The 20,847-nt window shown below is 34.5% G+C and overlaps 2 protein-coding genes across 2 annotated transcripts; both read right to left on the reverse strand.

Moving 5' to 3' along the window:
* Positions 1-1,986: 1,986 nt before the first annotated feature.
* LOC115998039 (MDIS1-interacting receptor like kinase 2-like) lies at positions 1,987-6,196 on the reverse strand. Its single transcript, XM_031237490.1, has 2 exons — positions 3,186-6,196; positions 1,987-2,609 (listed from the first exon to the last, which is right to left on the reverse strand). Exons 1-2 carry the CDS (start codon positions 5,929-5,931, stop codon positions 2,308-2,310), a joined length of 3,048 nt encoding a protein of 1,015 aa, XP_031093350.1. The 5' UTR covers positions 5,932-6,196; the 3' UTR covers positions 1,987-2,307.
* Positions 6,197-13,250: 7,054 nt separating this feature from the next.
* LOC116020692 (MDIS1-interacting receptor like kinase 2-like) lies at positions 13,251-20,833 on the reverse strand. Its single transcript, XM_031261189.1, has 4 exons — positions 20,720-20,833; positions 20,103-20,221; positions 14,450-17,103; positions 13,251-13,873 (listed from the first exon to the last, which is right to left on the reverse strand). The coding sequence occupies exons 2-4, from the start codon at positions 20,210-20,212 to the stop codon at positions 13,572-13,574; spliced, it is 3,066 nt and encodes a 1,021-aa protein (XP_031117049.1). The 5' UTR covers positions 20,213-20,221; positions 20,720-20,833; the 3' UTR covers positions 13,251-13,571.
* Positions 20,834-20,847: the final 14 nt, after the last annotated feature.

Raw genomic sequence — 20,847 nt, forward strand, 5'->3', positions numbered from 1 at the left:
TTCTTAAGACAATAAACAAAAATTATGAAAAATACGTTATTTTAATTACCTGTTAAGAGAATTGAAGAACTTGAGACTTGAGAGTTTGTGTAATCAAGAAGAATTGAAGACTCAGTTGAGTTGCGGTCTACGATCTACGAATTGAAATTACCGAATTGTGAATTGAGAATTTTTGAATTGTCAAATTTCATTACGGTATTTCCGTATTTTATAGGGTTGGGAATTGAGAATTTGCTAATTGTCTAATTGAGATGTGGGATTATGATTTATGAAATATAATTGCCGAACAAAATTGGCAATGTATATATATATGTGTGTGTGTGTGTGTATATATATATATATACACACACATATATATAATATATACACATACACACACACACACACACACACACACGCATATATATATGTGTGTGTGTGTGTGTGTATGTGTATATATTATATATATGTGTGTATATACACACACACACACACACACACACACATATATATATATATATATATGTATATATATGGGTTTTAAAGTAATTGTCAGTTGGACTCAATTTCATCTTGTTACAAATTGGTCCAGTTTTCATACATTTAGTCTAAATTTATGTAAAATATATATACATATAATTTTTTTTAATCTGTGGCTCCCAAAAATTGGGGCCCTGTGCAATCGCACATGTTAGACATGCTCAGATACAGCCTTGTTCCCACTTGGCTGATACAGTTCTAATACTAATCAACTATTGTGTTAGCACCTGAGAATGATGAGGAACTTGGGGAGTATAGCTTACAAGGTCTTATTTTTGAATTTGTGTCCTTCATAATTTGTTATCAATTCATCAAGAATCCTTCTTTATATGTGATTATAGACATGGATTTGAAATGCTTGTTTTTTGCAAGGCACTTTGAGAGTTTCTTTCTTGCTAAGGTGCCAGTGTGCCACAAGGATATTGTGATCAGATTTTGCATCTTACTCTGGAATTTCTCAGTTATGATCCCAATTTCACTGATAATATGGAAGAAGATACTGATGATGAAATTCAGACATTTCTTATTAATTGGAGCTTGGTAAGCCCTGATATTGTTAGTTATATACTTGATAGTTTATGCTGAATGTATGATTGATCCTTCATTGAATTGTAGTGAGAATGCTTATGAGTACACAAATGATGGGTTGGTTATTCTCGGCTTTGACTGATTTCTATAATGGGTTATAGTTATCCGCAGATGGACGGACATGTTCAATACATTATTCATTGGGTTGCCGCAGATGGGCAAACCGGAAATGTTACAAAGGTACGTCTCTGCTTTCAGTCTCTTAACTTTCTCCAGAGCCTCAACCAGTATAATTTTTATTTTATCATATAACAATTATTCAAATTTAAGAAATATTATCATTTATACACATTAATTTATCATCATCATCATTGGGAATGGCGTTTCGCGCAGAGCGTGTGCCCACGACTAGTAATTACTCCTTATTATACATAAAAGTTGACAACTTCACTTTCCATCTTCCAAAAGACTGATTCTCCAATCTCTAAGAGGGTGTTTGGTTCATGTAATCTCAAATTACCTAGGTAATGTGAGTCTGGTAATGTTATATTATCTTGTTTGGTTCAAACTATGAGATTACCTGGTAATGTTATATTACCTCAAAGCTGATGTGGCGGTAATATTTTAAGGTAATGTGATTACCTCTATTTTCTTAGGTAATCTAAGATTACCTTGAAATATTCCAACTTTACCCTTGTAAACTAACCATTATATAATAATAATAATAATAATAATATTATTATTATTATTATTATTATTATTTTTTGAGAGTCTTATTATTATTATTATTATTATTATTATTATTATTATTATTAACAACAACAACAATCCACCGAAAAGTGGAATTGAACAGGTAGTAGTAGTAGCAGTATTATTATTGTTATTATTATTATTATTATTATTATTATTATTATGTTAAATTGAAAAAAAAAAAGAGGCTTACAAATTAACCAAAACATTTTTAAAAGTAAAGTATTTTTACACCTTTAAGGGCATTTATGTAATTGTTACAGTATCACCTAAAATATAACCTCCAACCAAACAAGTTAATATTACATTCCTACAACTTTAACCAAACACATAAGGTATAATCTTACATTCCCTTAATCTCACATTACCTCCCCGGAGGTAATCCTATTACCTAAGATAATCTAAGATTTTGTGAACCAAACGGCAATCGCACTGCAACACGACATAGTATGCGGAAGAAAGATAAATCACGGTAACGTAGTGGCTCAGCATACAAAACACATTTTTGATTCATTGTGGTGCTATTGCTAACATCTCAGCGATTATCTGCATTGTCGGCCTCGTTTTTGGATTTGAAAGAAGACAAGATCGGGCCATTTTAGCAATGAGAACCAAAGCTTCCTCCACTGCTTCATTTTCAGGATGTGGAAGCCGTGGATCCAACAACTCCTGGAGTTCGATGGTTGCAGGGGAAGGAGATGTGAGAAGATCGATGTAGTCACCAGGATGTTTTCCCTTAATGATTTCTAATGTTAATACTCCGAAACTATATACATCGCATTTTTCAGTCACCTTCATAGTGAAAGCAAATTCTGCAAGATTACATAAATTCTTAACAATCAGATCATGTATGTCAATCACTCCAATCAGACCGGTCCATTCGATTTCGGACTAGGCCTATCAGACTGTCAAATTAATTAGTTTTCTTTTTGTCAGATTTAAAAGTTTTGGCTTTAATCGTAAAATTTTGGACTGTCGAATTAATTAGTTTATTTTTTTTGTCAAATTTAAAAGTTTTGGCTTTAATCGTAAAATTTCGGACTTTCGAACACATGTGTAATTATAATATAAAAATTACTAAAGATGTGTTTGAATATAAATTCCTTGTATATTCAGTTCCATATCACTTGTGAAACAAAGAATAACCTTAAGTGACTCGAGCTATTGAGCTAGCACACTAAATTGTAACTAGCATGTTTGGGCCATCGGTCTAATTGATTTTACCTAATCAAATTGATGTTTTATTGAAACAATTTTTTTTTCTATTCTTACCCTAAAATTTTTCAGACTTATTAAGTTGTCCCATTATTTCAGACTAAGATTGACATCCGACAGAAAGCACAACATTTGCAATCGATATCTTGTATGGATAAAAATGGAAAATTTACCTGGTGCAATATATCCGCAGGTGCCTGCAAGCGCGCTAACATTAGAGGAGTCTCGCCTGAGTAGTTTAGCAGTGCCAAAATCCGAGATGCGAGCTTCAAAATCAGCATCAAGGAGAATGTTGCTGCTCGATATGTCTCGATGAACAATGGGAGGTGAGCAATCATGGTGCATGTAAGACAAGCCCTGAGCGATGCCTCTAACGATATTCACCCTCGTCATCCAGTTCAGCTTCTTAGCGTCCTCTTCTCTGCTCAGCATATTTGACAAAGAACCCCTTTCAAGGTACTCGTAAACCAAGAATGCATGCTTCACATTTGAGCAGAAGCCATGGAGTTTGACAATGTTTCTGTGCCTGATCGTTGTCAGAGCTGTTATTTCGTTGAAGAAGCCCTTCCTATCAGTGATCTCAGCTGATGAATGAAGTCTCTTTACAGCTACTGTCTCGGCTGATGGGATCTTCGCCTTGTATACAGTCCCGAACCCTCCTTCCCCAATGCGGAACATCTCATGGAACTCCTTGGTGGCTTTCAAGATGTCCAAATACAATGCCTTTCCATGGAATGAGGATATGGAGAAGAGATCACTGTCTTCATCATTGTTGTCACCATCTCCCCGCCTCAACGAATTGCATTGCTCTTCATCTGGACCTCTATCTCCTTTCCCACCACAAGTGAAAAGAACCACCGCGAACACAGAAACTAGTACCAGAGCTCCCACTATAGGCAATACAATGCTGAGAATCTGTTTTTTGTGGCCACTTTTTTTCTCCACAGAGGACATTTCTGTAGGTGTTGATGAGCAAGGTGGAAGGTCTTTATTATCTCCACATAAACCTTTGTTTCCCTTCAGAAATGCTTGCTTGAAACCCATGGTGTCAGGAATAGGGCCAGTCAGCTGATTATAGGATAAATCAACATTCACCAAATCAACAAGACTATTAAACAAATGTGGGATTTCTCCACTGAGAGAATTGTTACTCAGGTCCAGCGTTGTAAGATGTGATATCTTACTTAGCTCAACTGGTAAATGCTGGCTGAAGTTGTTGTGGCTCAAGTCCAATTCATGCATATACTCATAGTCTCCTATGAATGAGGGTATTGGTCCACTAAATTGGTTCTTGGACAAATCAAGGACATTCAATTTCTTAAGAGAGGCTAACTCTTGGGGTAGTTGACCGGAAAGATTGTTGTCCCCCAAGTATAAAGAAAGAAGAGATGATAGACTCCCAAGTTCTGCAGGGATCTCCCCACCCAATTTATTTGAAGAGAGATTGAGTATTCCTAGTTGAGTCAAATTTTGAAACTCAGGAGGGATTCTACCTGTGAGATTGTTTTCAGCCATTTGCAGGTTTGTCAAGTTTCTGGAGATTCCCCAGTTCTTGGAGATTTCACCGTGAAACTGGTTTTGACTGAGCCACATAAACTGCAAATCAGGGTATATGCCAAAGGATTCAGAGAGTTTTCCAGTGAACATATTGCCATCAAACCGGACACGCTTTAAGCTTCTGCAGTCTCTTAAGCTGGGTGGAATTGGCCCCGAGAGGTTATTGTTGTTCACCGTGAAATTTTGAAGTGCCAACCCTTTACAAATACCGTCTGGCAAATGGCCTGAGAATTGGTTATCATCCATTTCCAGTACGGTCAAGTTTTCCAGTTTGCCAAGTTCACGAGGAATGGAACCAGAAAGATTGTTGGCACGAAGAAACAAGATTTCTAAGTTCCTCAAACGCCCTATGGAAGTTGGGATTGAACCACTAAACATATTCTGACTCAGTTGCAGATCAGTGATGCTCTTTAGGTTCCCTAACTCTTCAGGTATTGAACCACTAAGTTGGTTACCATAGAGGTGAAGAAGTAACAAATTCTCTAGGCCACCTAGTGAAGCAGGGATTTGACCACTAAGATTATTCGACCATAAACTGAGATAGGAGAGTGACTTTAGCTTTCCTAGTTCACGGGGAATATGACCACTCAAATTGTTAGAGAAAATGTATAGTTGTTGCAATTTTGAGAGGTTTCCTAGCTCGGGGGGAATTGAGCCGGTTAGTTGGTTTGTGTCTATGTAAAGCACAGTGAGATTGGAGAGTTTTCCCAGCTCGGGAGGAATGGAGCCAGAAAGAGAATTGCTATAAAGTTGCAAAGAACTCAAGTGTTTCAAATTGCCTATTGAAGCAGGAATAGAACCATTAAGAGAATTACCAAGCAAAGCAAGCTCAGTGAGAGATGTTAAGTTGCCAATTTCATCAGGGATTGGACCATGCAAGATGTTTGCAAACATATGGAGGGTCTTGAGACGGGTTAAAAGGCCAATTTGAGGTGGGATTGTGCCGGTAAAATAATTGACTGACATGTCAAGATAGACGAGTTTGGAAAGATTGCCAATTGCAGGTGGTATGCTTCCCCAAAATGCATTTAAACTAATTTCAAAATATTCAAGATTTGGAAGTGAATGAAATGGAAAGCTTTGGAGTGTACCATTGATTTTGGAAGTAGTAAGGTTCAGCCTGTTGACACTTCCCGCAACGCAATGAACTCCATACCAGTTGTTGCATGGGCTGCCTCCATTTTCTGAGATAGTCCATGAAGAATCCAACGTGTTGTTTGGGTGGTTAAAAGTGGATTTCCATTTCAGGAGACCTTTGGCTTCTTCATTACTGGAAGCAGGAATTACATTAGAAGAAAGCAGTAGAAGGAAGGAATGTAAAGAAAATATAGCTAGAAGCCTTGCTACTACTAAATGATCCATTTTTTTATTTTTTTTTATTTTTTTTTTTTGTGCTAAAAACTCTATGAGCACTTCTAATTGTGAGTTCGGATCCTATGTCGGGGTTTTTTTAACTTATAGCACTCTCCAACGTCAACGTCAACTGCATCCTTGACTTGACTCTTTGGTCAGTCTTCCGAGTATTTATATTTTATATCTATTGAAGACTTTGTAGCTGTATAAGATTTACCCAACTTTTTATTTGGTTTAGAGCATCCTTATCAATTGAGTTATTTCGCAATTATTGAGGAGTTTTGTAAGTGTGATTAGAAAAGAGAGTATGGGAGAAAAGAAAAGAAAAAAGAAAAAAAGAAATTAAAAAGAAATTTTGACAATTAAAAAAACAGAAAAGTAATATAAAAGTTAGAGTGGCCGCCAGCACTCTGACTCGCCCTAGCAAGGGGCCTGCTGGGGCGCAAAGTGCACCAAACACACACTACAAGCGTTTGTTTCTTCTTTTTTTTTTTGTTTCCTTTTCTGACATCAACCAATAACTTGCAGGAGAGTTATTTCTTCTTCATTTGGCCTTCACACCAACTCCAAAATATGTGCTGGTGTTAATGTCCTTATGTAAGATAAAGTGCCAACATGGCATAAGAGAAGAGATGAGAGAGAAAGGGAGAAAATCATATGCAAAGGAAGGGTTCAAAGCATAGTAAAATCTGACATGAATTTTACAATCATCAGTTGTACGCACACAGCAACAGCCCATGCGCATCAGGCGCGCCTGACACATCTTGTTTTTATTTTTTATTTTTTAAATATCAAATTTGTTTTTTCATCCCCTCTTATTTTCTTTTTTCTAATCACTTACAAAAACTCTTCAAAAACTACGAAAAGACTCCATTGATAAGGAGCATCCTTAATAGTACTGTTTTTTTTTTTTTTTTGTGATTTGGAAAGAGAAAATTAGAGGGGAGGAAAAAAAAAACAAATCTAATTTCAAAAAAAATTATAATAATAATAAAGGCTTTATTGGGCGTGCTTGAGGCATCCAGCAAAATGTTGTGTGGGACCATTTCTTTTGAAATAACCCTTTGTTTTGCCCGAGTTAATTTTGTCTTCTCTCCTCCCCTCTCTCTTGCCATGTTAGCATGTTATGTGAGAAAATAATATTTATTGAGAAAATATAATAATATTTTAATGTTATGTGAAAACGATACCTACTTTTGAAAATGAGTTAGAAATGCTCAGAATTGCATGATGTAGATAAAATGGCCAAAAAAATTGTAAATTTGATGATATGAAACTTTTGAAAGTAAGATTATTATATACATAAAGATAACTCACAAAATTACTTTCTACCCTAAAAGAAAACAAGTCTTTCACGTGTTGGAAGGGGTATGGAAAGAATCCAAACAAAGTCTTGGCTTCCCATTTAATAAGCCATAATAAAGGAAACACCGTGTGGAGACCGGAGCATTTATAGCGACCACTAAGACCGGTAGAATTAGTAAGCAAACACGATTTAAAGCTAGCATGACTTTTAACATTCAAACTAAAGAAATATGGAATAGCATTACAATCAGAACGACTTGTAACAATGAAAGAAAAGGAAAAAAGAAAATGCTTGATGACAACCGGACTCAGCAAACATGACTTCATCAGTATGAATACAAAGATGCAACAACCCTGAATCAAATCCGTCTACTTAACTACACAGACTACTCCACAAATGACTGGACATCTACAAATTAACATCATATAGCTAATAGACTGAACAGAGCTGTAATCACAGACCAAACCTCAAGCCAAAACTCTCCAGACCACAATTAATCAAAGCCTTCACAACACAACTCTAAGGCTCTCTTCTTAAAACCATACAAATATTTCAGAATACCTCATCTAACATGACACTGTGCATTACTGAACGCATGGATGTCCACTTTCTTATCAGTAAAATATAAGCTCGTTAATACTAAACCTATATGCAAATATTGATGGAATTGGTTATATGATGACATCCAGTTCACTCACTGACTACCATTTAGCATTAGGTAATAATTATTTGAAGAAAGGCCTACCAATAGGTCATACAGGGAAATTTACACTTCAAATAAATTGCAATCACAACTACATACAGTAACTGCAAAATTTTCTCTTTGATCTAGCAATATACTCCAAATTATAAGTTGAAAAATATTTAATTAAGTCTTTATAATATAAAAATTGATCAATTTAGTCCTTGATATAGCTGACAAGTCCCTGATATGCTAACATGAAAATACTTCAAATGTCACCACCAAGAATTAAACTCATGATATATTAGAATAATAGTAACTTATTTTAAGTTAAATCATAACTACCAAAATCGCAAGAATAAAAATAATATAGCTAAAAGTAATATATCACATAATTAATTTTGTTATACCTTGTAAATAATTAACACATTTTTATCTGATATTGAATTCTAATTATATTATTTTGTAATATATGAACAAAATTATTTTGATTATTTATGCAGCATCACATAAAATTAATTTATATAATATATGATTTTAATTATATTATTGTTTTCTTATAATGTTGGTAGTATACTAGTATATAATTTAATTTATTTTTTATAACTCAACAAAATGACTTTATAATATTTCTATGTTGGTAGTATATGAATTAATTGTTTAAAATTAAGAAAATTGCTATATATAATGTTCCTCTTCTTTTTTTTTGTATTAATATATTTTAATAAATGCCACAAATTAAAAATTAGTTTATACGGAGTAACAGAACAAGACAAAAAAACATAAAGAGGAAAAAAAAAAAAAAAAAAAAAAAGNGGTAAAATTAAATCACCCCAAAACTTTGATTAACAAAAAATAAATATATATATATAAATAGGCAATTTAGGATTAAGCAAAACGGAGGCCAGTCGGTTACGGGATGCATGGATCCATAAACATCTATCTCTACTAGTTGTGGCCTTCCGGCTCCACCCACTGGCCGGCGAAATGGAAACGCCGCTGCAGCCGCCGCCGGTGAAACAGTATGAATATAAAACAGTTTTATAAAAGGTATCTAATAAAAATGTTTAGGAAATTAGATAGGTAATAGAATTAATTAATATGTTTAGGAAAGTGATATATTTTGTTAATAAGAAATACAAAGTTTCCTAATAAAATAAAAGTCTTAATAATTTTGCAAAACAGGACTTTGTCATTATTAATTTTTTTTTTAAAAATGATGTGGCACATTCTCATTCACCGTCGGTGTATAGCAGCTATACACCGACGGTGCATCAAATATTAATCCATATTGTAAATGTCCGATTAATAATGAATGAGAAAGTGATATCCCCTATTGAATTTTTATTCTGTCTTTACATATTGTTTTCCTTATTAATAGTGTTCTTATTACAATATCTTACCTGAAATACTATTACGATTGTGTGGTGAACGTAATCGAAGATCAATCACGCGAGGAAACGACCCTAAATCGCAATAGAAATATATTATTAAATATATTATATTTTAAATTACAATTACAATTATTGTAATTTAGAAAAATTTGTACCAATACTAATCTAAGTTGATTTTTAATGGAGAATTGCATCTTTGGTCCTTGAGTTATACTCAAGTTCTGACTCAATCCCTAAGTTATGATCGTATCCATATTTAGTCTCTTAGTTATGAACAAAGTGCCGCATTTGGTCCTATCCGTTAAAACTGACGAACAAATTAAAAAATATTTAAAATTTGAGGGATAAAGTAGGAAATTCACATTTTATTCTCATTCTTATATCAAAACCACTTCCACAACATTATTTTTCACTTCTTAACCTCTTATTTCAAAATTCTTCAATTCTAAAAGCATTTCAATAACAAACTTATAGCACAAACAAAGAAACACTTGATTATTGTCTTCACAAACAAAGAAACACTTAATTATTGTCTTCAGGCATGTGAAACACATTATCCTAACAATGATACAAAACGACTAACTCGATTACATTGTAGTATTTGTTCAAACATACTTTCTCAACCTATTGGAGCACAAAGAGTCAGTATCGCCTCCATTGAGGCTCGGACTCAGACTCATGACCTCCCATATGGGAGAGCCACTACTCTGTCATCTGAGCACAAGGTTTCTTTAAAGAGGCTTCTTGATTAAGTTACTACAGAGCTTACGAAAGAATTTTACGTACTAAAAATATCAAGTTATCGTTTAATTACCTTATGTTTAGTAAGGGAAATCAGAAACTTTTAGGCCGGTGTGTTTTACATGCTTGAACACAATGATCAAGTGTTCTCTTGTTTGTAATGAGTCACGTGTTTCTTATACGAAACTCAGGTTACTAACTAGTCTTACGAGGATTATTGAATTGCTTTTAGAATTGAAGAACCTTGAAAATAATGTTGCAAAACCGGTTTTAATATAAGAAAGTGATTAAAATATGAATTTCCTACTTTACCCCTAAAATTTTCTGTCAGTTCTAACGATCGAGGACCAAATTTGCCATTGCACTCATAACTGAGGGACTAAAAATGGATACAGACATATGGCTATAACTCAGGGACTGAATGGTCACTACCATTATAATTCAGGGACTAAACTCGCCATTTTTCCTTTTTTTATGTGGTATAATTTTAACTAATCTATAATTTCTATGTGTCAAACATTTTCACACGTTAGCTTGTTTTTGAAGCGGTTGTTATGCAATGGATTCGGGTCCATGTTCACAATTTTAGAACTCTACTTCACAAATTCATAACTATATATTAACAAATTCATAACTCTATATTCAACAATATAATACAACAGGAATAGAGTAATGCTGCTGTTGGTTTGTGTTGTACTTGTCATCAAATAGGTTTTCTTGGCATGAACTAAACTCAACAAGGTCCAAGTAAGAATCCACAACCTCTACTGATCTTATTAGTTTATTTTAAAGGTCTAAAAGTTAAACTCTTGGGTTTTCGCATTAGGAGTTTAGACTTGGCGGTCATGCTGTTGGCTATCATTTTGGTTCCCATTCAGGGCCGTTCTAATAAAAATTGGAGCCATGTGCCATATCTTAATTTGGACCCTTTTTTTTGAGTAATTTTTATATATAAATAATAATTGTTTAAAAAGTTATATCAAAGTTGCATCTAACAATTTTTTCTTGGCATCATCTTTTTGCTCATTTATTTGAGTTTGTTTTGTAATGAATTTTTCAAGAGTTCATTTCTGAGATTGAGTTAGTTGTTCAATTCTTATTTTCTTTTTACGCTTCTCAGACCCATATGTATATTTTCTATAAGGCATAATTATAAAATCGTAAGGAAAAAAAAAGAATTTATTTAGAAACTCTATGAATAAATAATTAATCAAGAAAATTCTTAAGACAATAAACAAAAATTATGAAAAATACGTTATTTTAATTACCTGTTAAGAGAATTGAAGAACTTGAGACTTGAGAGTTTGTGTAATCAAGAAGAATTGAAGACTCAGTTGAGTTGCGGTCTACGATCTACGAATTGAAATTACCGAATTGTGAATTGAGAATTTTTGAATTGTCAAATTTCATTACGGTATTTCCGTATTTTATAGGGTTGGGAATTGAGAATTTGCTAATTGTCTAATTGAGATGTGGGATTATGATTTATGAAATATAATTGCCGAACAAAATTGGCAATGTATATATATATGTGTGTGTGTGTGTGTATATATATATATATACACACACATATATATAATATATACACATACACACACACACACACACACACACACGCATATATATATGTGTGTGTGTGTGTGTGTATGTGTATATATTATATATATGTGTGTATATACACACACACACACACACACACACACATATATATATATATATATATGTATATATATGGGTTTTAAAGTAATTGTCAGTTGGACTCAATTTCATCTTGTTACAAATTGGTCCAGTTTTCATACATTTAGTCTAAATTTATGTAAAATATATATACATATAATTTTTTTTAATCTGTGGCTCCCAAAAATTGGGGCCCTGTGCAATCGCACATGTTAGACATGCTCAGATACAGCCTTGTTCCCACTTGGCTGATACAGTTCTAATACTAATCAACTATTGTGTTAGCACCTGAGAATGATGAGGAACTTGGGGAGTATAGCTTACAAGGTCTTATTTTTGAATTTGTGTCCTTCATAATTTGTTATCAATTCATCAAGAATCCTTCTTTATATGTGATTATAGACATGGATTTGAAATGCTTGTTTTTTGCAAGGCACTTTGAGAGTTTCTTTCTTGCTAAGGTGCCAGTGTGCCACAAGGATATTGTGATCAGATTTTGCATCTTACTCTGGAATTTCTCAGTTATGATCCCAATTTCACTGATAATATGGAAGAAGATACTGATGATGAAATTCAGACATTTCTTATTAATTGGAGCTTGGTAAGCCCTGATATTGTTAGTTATATACTTGATAGTTTATGCTGAATGTATGATTGATCCTTCATTGAATTGTAGTGAGAATGCTTATGAGTACACAAATGATGGGTTGGTTATTCTCGGCTTTGACTGATTTCTATAATGGGTTATAGTTATCCGCAGATGGACGGACATGTTCAATACATTATTCATTGGGTTGCCGCAGATGGGCAAACCGGAAATGTTACAAAGGTACGTCTCTGCTTTCAGTCTCTTAACTTTCTCCAGAGCCTCAACCAGTATAATTTTTATTTTATCATATAACAATTATTCAAATTTAAGAAATATTATCATTTATACACATTAATTTATCATCATCATCATTGGGAATGGCGTTTCGCGCAGAGCGTGTGCCCACGACTAGTAATTACTCCTTATTATACATAAAAGTTGACAACTTCACTTTCCATCTTCCAAAAGACTGATTCTCCAATCTCTAAGAGGGTGTTTGGTTCATGTAATCTCAAATTACCTAGGTAATGTGAGTCTGGTAATGTTATATTATCTTGTTTGGTTCAAACTATGAGATTACCTGGTAATGTTATATTACCTCAAAGCTGATGTGGCGGTAATATTTTAAGGTAATGTGATTACCTCTATTTTCTTAGGTAATCTAAGATTACCTTGAAATATTCCAACTTTACCCTTGTAAACTAACCATTATATAATAATAATAATAATAATAATATTATTATTATTATTATTATTATTATTTTTTGAGAGTCTTATTATTATTATTATTATTATTATTATTATTATTATTATTAACAACAACAACAATCCACCGAAAAGTGGAATTGAACAGGTAGTAGTAGTAGCAGTATTATTATTGTTATTATTATTATTATTATTATTATTATTATTATGTTAAATTGAAAAAAAAAAAGAGGCTTACAAATTAACCAAAACATTTTTAAAAGTAAAGTATTTTTACACCTTTAAGGGCATTTATGTAATTGTTACAGTATCACCTAAAATATAACCTCCAACCAAACAAGTTAATATTACATTCCTACAACTTTAACCAAACACATAAGGTATAATCTTACATTCCCTTAATCTCACATTACCTCCCCGGAGGTAATCCTATTACCTAAGATAATCTAAGATTTTGTGAACCAAACGGCAATCGCACTGCAACACGACATAGTATGCGGAAGAAAGATAAATCACGGTAACGTAGTGGCTCAGCATACAAAACACATTTTTGATTCATTGTGGTGCTATTGCTAACATCTCAGCGATTATCTGCATTGTCGGCCTCGTTTTTGGATTTGAAAGAAGACAAGATCGGGCCATTTTAGCAATGAGAACCAAAGCTTCCTCCACTGCTTCATTTTCAGGATGTGGAAGCCGTGGATCCAACAACTCCTGGAGTTCGATGGTTGCAGGGGAAGGAGATGTGAGAAGATCGATGTAGTCACCAGGATGTTTTCCCTTAATGATTTCTAATGTTAATACTCCGAAACTATATACATCGCATTTTTCAGTCACCTTCATAGTGAAAGCAAATTCTGCAAGATTACATAAATTCTTAACAATCAGATCATGTATGTCAATCACTCCAATCAGACCGGTCCATTCGATTTCGGACTAGGCCTATCAGACTGTCAAATTAATTAGTTTTCTTTTTGTCAGATTTAAAAGTTTTGGCTTTAATCGTAAAATTTTGGACTGTCGAATTAATTAGTTTATTTTTTTTGTCAAATTTAAAAGTTTTGGCTTTAATCGTAAAATTTCGGACTTTCGAACACATGTGTAATTATAATATAAAAATTACTAAAGATGTGTTTGAATATAAATTCCTTGTATATTCAGTTCCATATCACTTGTGAAACAAAGAATAACCTTAAGTGACTCGAGCTATTGAGCTAGCACACTAAATTGTAACTAGCATGTTTGGGCCATCGGTCTAATTGATTTTACCTAATCAAATTGATGTTTTATTGAAACAATTTTTTTTTCTATTCTTACCCTAAAATTTTTCAGACTTATTAAGTTGTCCCATTATTTCAGACTAAGATTGACATCCGACAGAAAGCACAACATTTGCAATCGATATCTTGTATGGATAAAAATGGAAAATTTACCTGGTGCAATATATCCGCAGGTGCCTGCAAGCGCGCTAACATTAGAGGAGTCTCGCCTGAGTAGTTTAGCAGTGCCAAAATCCGAGATGCGAGCTTCAAAATCAGCATCAAGGAGAATGTTGCTGCTCGATATGTCTCGATGAACAATGGGAGGTGAGCAATCATGGTGCATGTAAGACAAGCCCTGAGCGATGCCTCTAACGATATTCACCCTCGTCATCCAGTTCAGCTTCTTAGCGTCCTCTTCTCTGCTCAGCATATTTGACAAAGAACCCCTTTCAAGGTACTCGTAAACCAAGAATGCATGCTTCACATTTGAGCAGAAGCCATGGAGTTTGACAATGTTTCTGTGCCTGATCGTTGTCAGAGCTGTTATTTCGTTGAAGAAGCCCTTCCTATCAGTGATCTCAGCTGATGAATGAAGTCTCTTTACAGCTACTGTCTCGGCTGATGGGATCTTCGCCTTGTATACAGTCCCGAACCCTCCTTCCCCAATGCGGAACATCTCATGGAACTCCTTGGTGGCTTTCAAGATGTCCAAATACAATGCCTTTCCATGGAATGAGGATATGGAGAAGAGATCACTGTCTTCATCATTGTTGTCACCATCTCCCCGCCTCAACGAATTGCATTGCTCTTCATCTGGACCTCTATCTCCTTTCCCACCACAAGTGAAAAGAACCACCGCGAACACAGAAACTAGTACCAGAGCTCCCACTATAGGCAATACAATGCTGAGAATCTGTTTTTTGTGGCCACTTTTTTTCTCCACAGAGGACATTTCTGTAGGTGTTGATGAGCAAGGTGGAAGGTCTTTATTATCTCCACATAAACCTTTGTTTCCCTTCAGAAATGCTTGCTTGAAACCCATGGTGTCAGGAATAGGGCCAGTCAGCTGATTATAGGATAAATCAACATTCACCAAATCAACAAGACTATTAAACAAATGTGGGATTTCTCCACTGAGAGAATTGTTACTCAGGTCCAGCGTTGTAAGATGTGATATCTTACTTAGCTCAACTGGTAAATGCTGGCTGAAGTTGTTGTGGCTCAAGTCCAATTCATGCATATACTCATAGTCTCCTATGAATGAGGGTATTGGTCCACTAAATTGGTTCTTGGACAAATCAAGGACATTCAATTTCTTAAGAGAGGCTAACTCTTGGGGTAGTTGACCGGAAAGATTGTTGTCCCCCAAGTATAAAGAAAGAAGAGATGATAGACTCCCAAGTTCTGCAGGGATCTCCCCACCCAATTTATTTGAAGAGAGATTGAGTATTCCTAGTTGAGTCAAATTTTGAAACTCAGGAGGGATTCTACCTGTGAGATTGTTTTCAGCCATTTGCAGGTTTGTCAAGTTTCTGGAGATTCCCCAGTTCTTGGAGATTTCACCGTGAAACTGGTTTTGACTGAGCCACATAAACTGCAAATCAGGGTATATGCCAAAGGATTCAGAGAGTTTTCCAGTGAACATATTGCCATCAAACCGGACACGCTTTAAGCTTCTGCAGTCTCTTAAGCTGGGTGGAATTGGCCCCGAGAGGTTATTGTTGTTCACCGTGAAATTTTGAAGTGCCAACCCTTTACAAATACCGTCTGGCAAATGGCCTGAGAATTGGTTATCATCCATTTCCAGTACGGTCAAGTTTTCCAGTTTGCCAAGTTCACGAGGAATGGAACCAGAAAGATTGTTGGCACGAAGAAACAAGATTTCTAAGTTCCTCAAACGCCCTATGGAAGTTGGGATTGAACCACTAAACATATTCTGACTCAGTTGCAGATCAGTGATGCTCTTTAGGTTCCCTAACTCTTCAGGTATTGAACCACTAAGTTGGTTACCATAGAGGTGAAGAAGTAACAAATTCTCTAGGCCACCTAGTGAAGCAGGGATTTGACCACTAAGATTATTCGACCATAAACTGAGATAGGAGAGTGACTTTAGCTTTCCTAGTTCACGGGGAATATGACCACTCAAATTGTTAGAGAAAATGTATAGTTGTTGCAATTTTGAGAGGTTTCCTAGCTCGGGGGGAATTGAGCCGGTTAGTTGGTTTGTGTCTATGTAAAGCACAGTGAGATTGGAGAGTTTTCCCAGCTCGGGAGGAATGGAGCCAGAAAGAGAATTGCTATAAAGTTGCAAAGAACTCAAGTGTTTCAAATTGCCTATTGAAGCAGGAATAGAACCATTAAGAGAATTACCAAGCAAAGCAAGCTCAGTGAGAGATGTTAAGTTGCCAATTTCATCAGGGATTGGACCATGCAAGATGTTTGCAAACATATGGAGGGTCTTGAGACGGGTTAAAAGGCCAATTTGAGGTGGGATTGTGCCGGTAAAATAATTGACTGACATGTCAAGATAGACGAGTTTGGAAAGATTGCCAATTGCAGGTGGTATGCTTCCCCAAAATGCATTTAAACTAATTTCAAAATATTCAAGATTTGGAAGTGAATGAAATGGAAAGCTTTGGAGTGTACCATTGATTTTGGAAGTAGTAAGGTTCAGCCTGTTGACACTTCCCGCAACGCAATGAACTCCATACCAGTTGTTGCATGGGCTGCCTCCATTTTCTGAGATAGTCCATGAAGAATCCAACGTGTTGTTTGGGTGGTTAAAAGTGGATTTCCATTTCAGGAGACCTTTGGCTTCTTCATTACTGGAAGCAGGAATTACATTAGAAGAAAGCAGTAGAAGGAAGGAATGTAAAGAAAATATAGCTAGAAGCCTTGCTACTACTAAATGATCCATTTTTTTATTTTTTTTTATTTTTTTTTTTTGTGCTAAAAACTCTATGAGCACTTCTAATTGTGAGTTCGGATCCTATGTCGGGGTTTTTTTAACTTATAGCACTCTCCAACGTCAACGTCAACTGCATCCTTGACTTGACTCTTTGGTCAGTCTTCCGAGTATTTATATTTTATATCTATTGAAGACTTTGTAGCTGTATAAGATTTACCCAACTTTTTATTTGGTTTAGAGCATCCTTATCAATTGAGTTATTTCGCAATTATTGAGGAGTTTTGTAAGTGTGATTAGAAAAGAGAGTATGGGAGAAAAGAAAAGAAAAAAGAAAAAAAGAAATTAAAAAGAAATTTTGACAATTAAAAAAACAGAAAAGTAATATAAAAGTTAGAGTGGCCGCCAGCACTCTGACTCGCCCTAGCAAGGGGCCTGCTGGGGCGCAAAGTGCACCAAACACACACTACAAGCGTTTGTTTCTTCTTTTTTTTTTTGTTTCCTTTTCTGACATCAACCAATAACTTGCAGGAGAGTTATTTCTTCTTCATTTGGCCTTCACACCAACTCCAAAATATGTGCTGGTGTTAATGTCCTTATGTAAGATAAAGTGCCAACATGGCATAAGAGAAGAGATGAGAGAGAAAGGGAGAAAATCATATGCAAAGGAAGGGTTCAAAGCATAGTAAAATCTGACATGAATTTTACAATCATCAGTTGTACGCACACAGCAACAGCCCATGCGCATCAGGCGCGCCTGACACATCTTGTTTTTATTTTTTATTTTTTAAATATCAAATTTGTTTTTTCATCCCCTCTTATTTTCTTTTTTCTAATCACTTACAAAAACTCTTCAAAAACTACGAAAAGACTCCATTGATAAGGAGCATCCTTAATAGTACTGTTTTTTTTTTTTTTTTGTGATTTGGAAAGAGAAAATTAGAGGGGAGGAAAAAAAAAACAAATCTAATTTCAAAAAAAATTATAATAATAATAAAGGCTTTATTGGGCGTGCTTGAGGCATCCAGCAAAATGTTGTGTGGGACCATTTCTTTTGAAATAACCCTTTGTTTTGCCCGAGTTAATTTTGTCTTCTCTCCTCCCCTCTCTCTTGCCATGTTAGCATGTTATGTGAGAAAATAATATTTATTGAGAAAATATAATAATATTTTAATGTTATGTGAAAACGATACCTACTTTTGAAAATGAGTTAGAAATGCTCAGAATTGCATGATGTAGATAAAATGGCCAAAAAAATTGTAAATTTGATGATATGAAACTTTTGAAAGTAAGATTATTATATACATAAAGATAACTCACAAAATTACTTTCTACCCTAAAAGAAAACAAGTCTTTCACGTGTTGGAAGGGGTATGGAAAGAATCCAAACAAAGTCTTGGCTTCCCATTTAATAAGCCATAATAAAGGAAACACCGTGTGGAGACCGGAGCATTTATAGCGACCACTAAGACCGGTAGAATTAGTAAGCAAACACGATTTAAAGCTAGCATGACTTTTAACATTCAAACTAAAGAAATATGGAATAGCATTACAATCAGAACGACTTGTAACAATGAAAGAAAAGGAAAAAAGAAAATGCTTGATGACAACCGGACTCAGCAAACATGACTTCATCAGTATGAATACAAAGATGCAACAACCCTGAATCAAATCCGTCTACTTAACTACACAGACTACTCCACAAATGACTGGACATCTACAAATTAACATCATATAGCTAATAGACTGAACAGAGCTGTAATCACAGACCAAACCTCAAGCCAAAACTCTCCAGACCACAATTAATCAAAGCCTTCACAACACAACTCTAAGGCTCTCTTCTTAAAACCATACAAATATTTCAGAATACCTCATCTAACATGACACTGTGCATTACTGAACGCATGGATGTCCACTTTCTTATCAGTAAAATATAAGCTCGTTAATACTAAACCTATATGCAAATATTGATGGAATTGGTTATATGATGACATCCAGTTCACTCACTGACTACCATTTAGCATTAGGTAATAATTATTTGAAGAAAGGCCTACCAATAGGTCATACAGGGAAATTTACACTTCAAATAAATTGCAATCACAACTACATACAGTAACTGCAAAATTTTCTCTTTGATCTAGCAATATACTCCAAATTATAAGTTGAAAAATATTTAATTAAGTCTTTATAATATAAAAATTGATCAATTTAGTCCTTGATATAGCTGACAAGTCCCTGATATGCTAACATGAAAATACTTCAAATGTCACCACCAAGAATTAAACTCATGATATATTAGAATAATAGTAACTTATTTTAAGTTAAATCATAACTACCAAAATCGCAAGAATAAAAATAATATAGCTAAAAGTAATATATCACATAATTAATTTTGTTATACCTTGTAAATAATTAACACATTTTTATCTGATATTGAATTCTAATTATATTATTTTGTAATATATGAACAAAATTATTTTGATTATTTATGCAGCATCACATAAAATTAATTTATATAATATATGATTTTAATTATATTATTGTTTTCTTATAATGTTGGTAGTATACTAGTATATAATTTAATTTATTTTTTATAACTCAACAAAATGACTTTATAATATTTCTATGTTGGTAGTATATGAATTAATTGTTTAAAATTAAGAAAATTGCTATATATAATGTTCCTCTTCTTTTTTTTTGTATTAATATATTTTAATAAATGCCACAAATTAAAAATTAGTTTATACGGAGTAACAGAACAAGACAAAAAAACATAAAGAGGAAAAAAAAAAAAAAAAAAAAAAAGCACACACACACACATTGAACTCAAATCAGTTCTGTAGTAAAGTGAAACAGAACAAGACAAAAAAACATAAAGGCAGGCACTAATACATGGAAAGAAAAAGGAGAGAACTCAACTTGGGATGAAAGGATTCCAAATAAGTGCACTCCTGCAAGAGGGAAGCAATCAGGAACTGGATAAAGAGACCCCACATTATCCAGCAGGACATATCTACCAAAGCATTCATCAATCTGATCTACAAAGTTATCAGCAATGCAATCAGCATCAGATTGAATAGCTATCAGCAAGGCACACAAGTCAGCTACAATCGATCTACATAGACATCGGCTAGCACATCACAGCTACGGCAATGCTCTCGTGCTGTAACATAGTTTAACCATCAGCTTAACTAGTATCCCTACAGCACATGCACACAGAATAATTTGGGGAACACAAGAAACAAGCTAACAACCTAGAAACAAGTATCAGGTGAGGAAAATACAACCATGAACTGGCACTAAAGGTCCAAACTTAGGGGTTTGGTGTCATATAGCTTATAGAAGGAATGCTATATAGAACCAGCATAAGTGCATATCAGGTTTGTGAGTCAACTGCAACTGCAACAATTAAAAGTGCACTTCACCCACTTTCAGATGAACACCACTAAGGCTCCTTCAGAGGGTCAAAACTCAAAGTCAGCAAAAAGCTAAAATCTCAATTTGACTTCGGTAAATTGTAAGACAGTTATCCTTACCAGTCATTGCCGTTCAGAAAATTTGGAAACAAATGGGAATTTGTCACCAGCAAACACATACACTAACAATCAACAGCGAAGTACACACAGGAGACACAGCATCAACAGCTGCTGCAAAATCGTGCAAT

This window comes from Ipomoea triloba, chromosome 1 (genome assembly GCF_003576645.1).
Source record: "Ipomoea triloba cultivar NCNSP0323 chromosome 1, ASM357664v1".
Taxonomy (NCBI): Eukaryota; Viridiplantae; Streptophyta; class Magnoliopsida; order Solanales; family Convolvulaceae; genus Ipomoea; species Ipomoea triloba.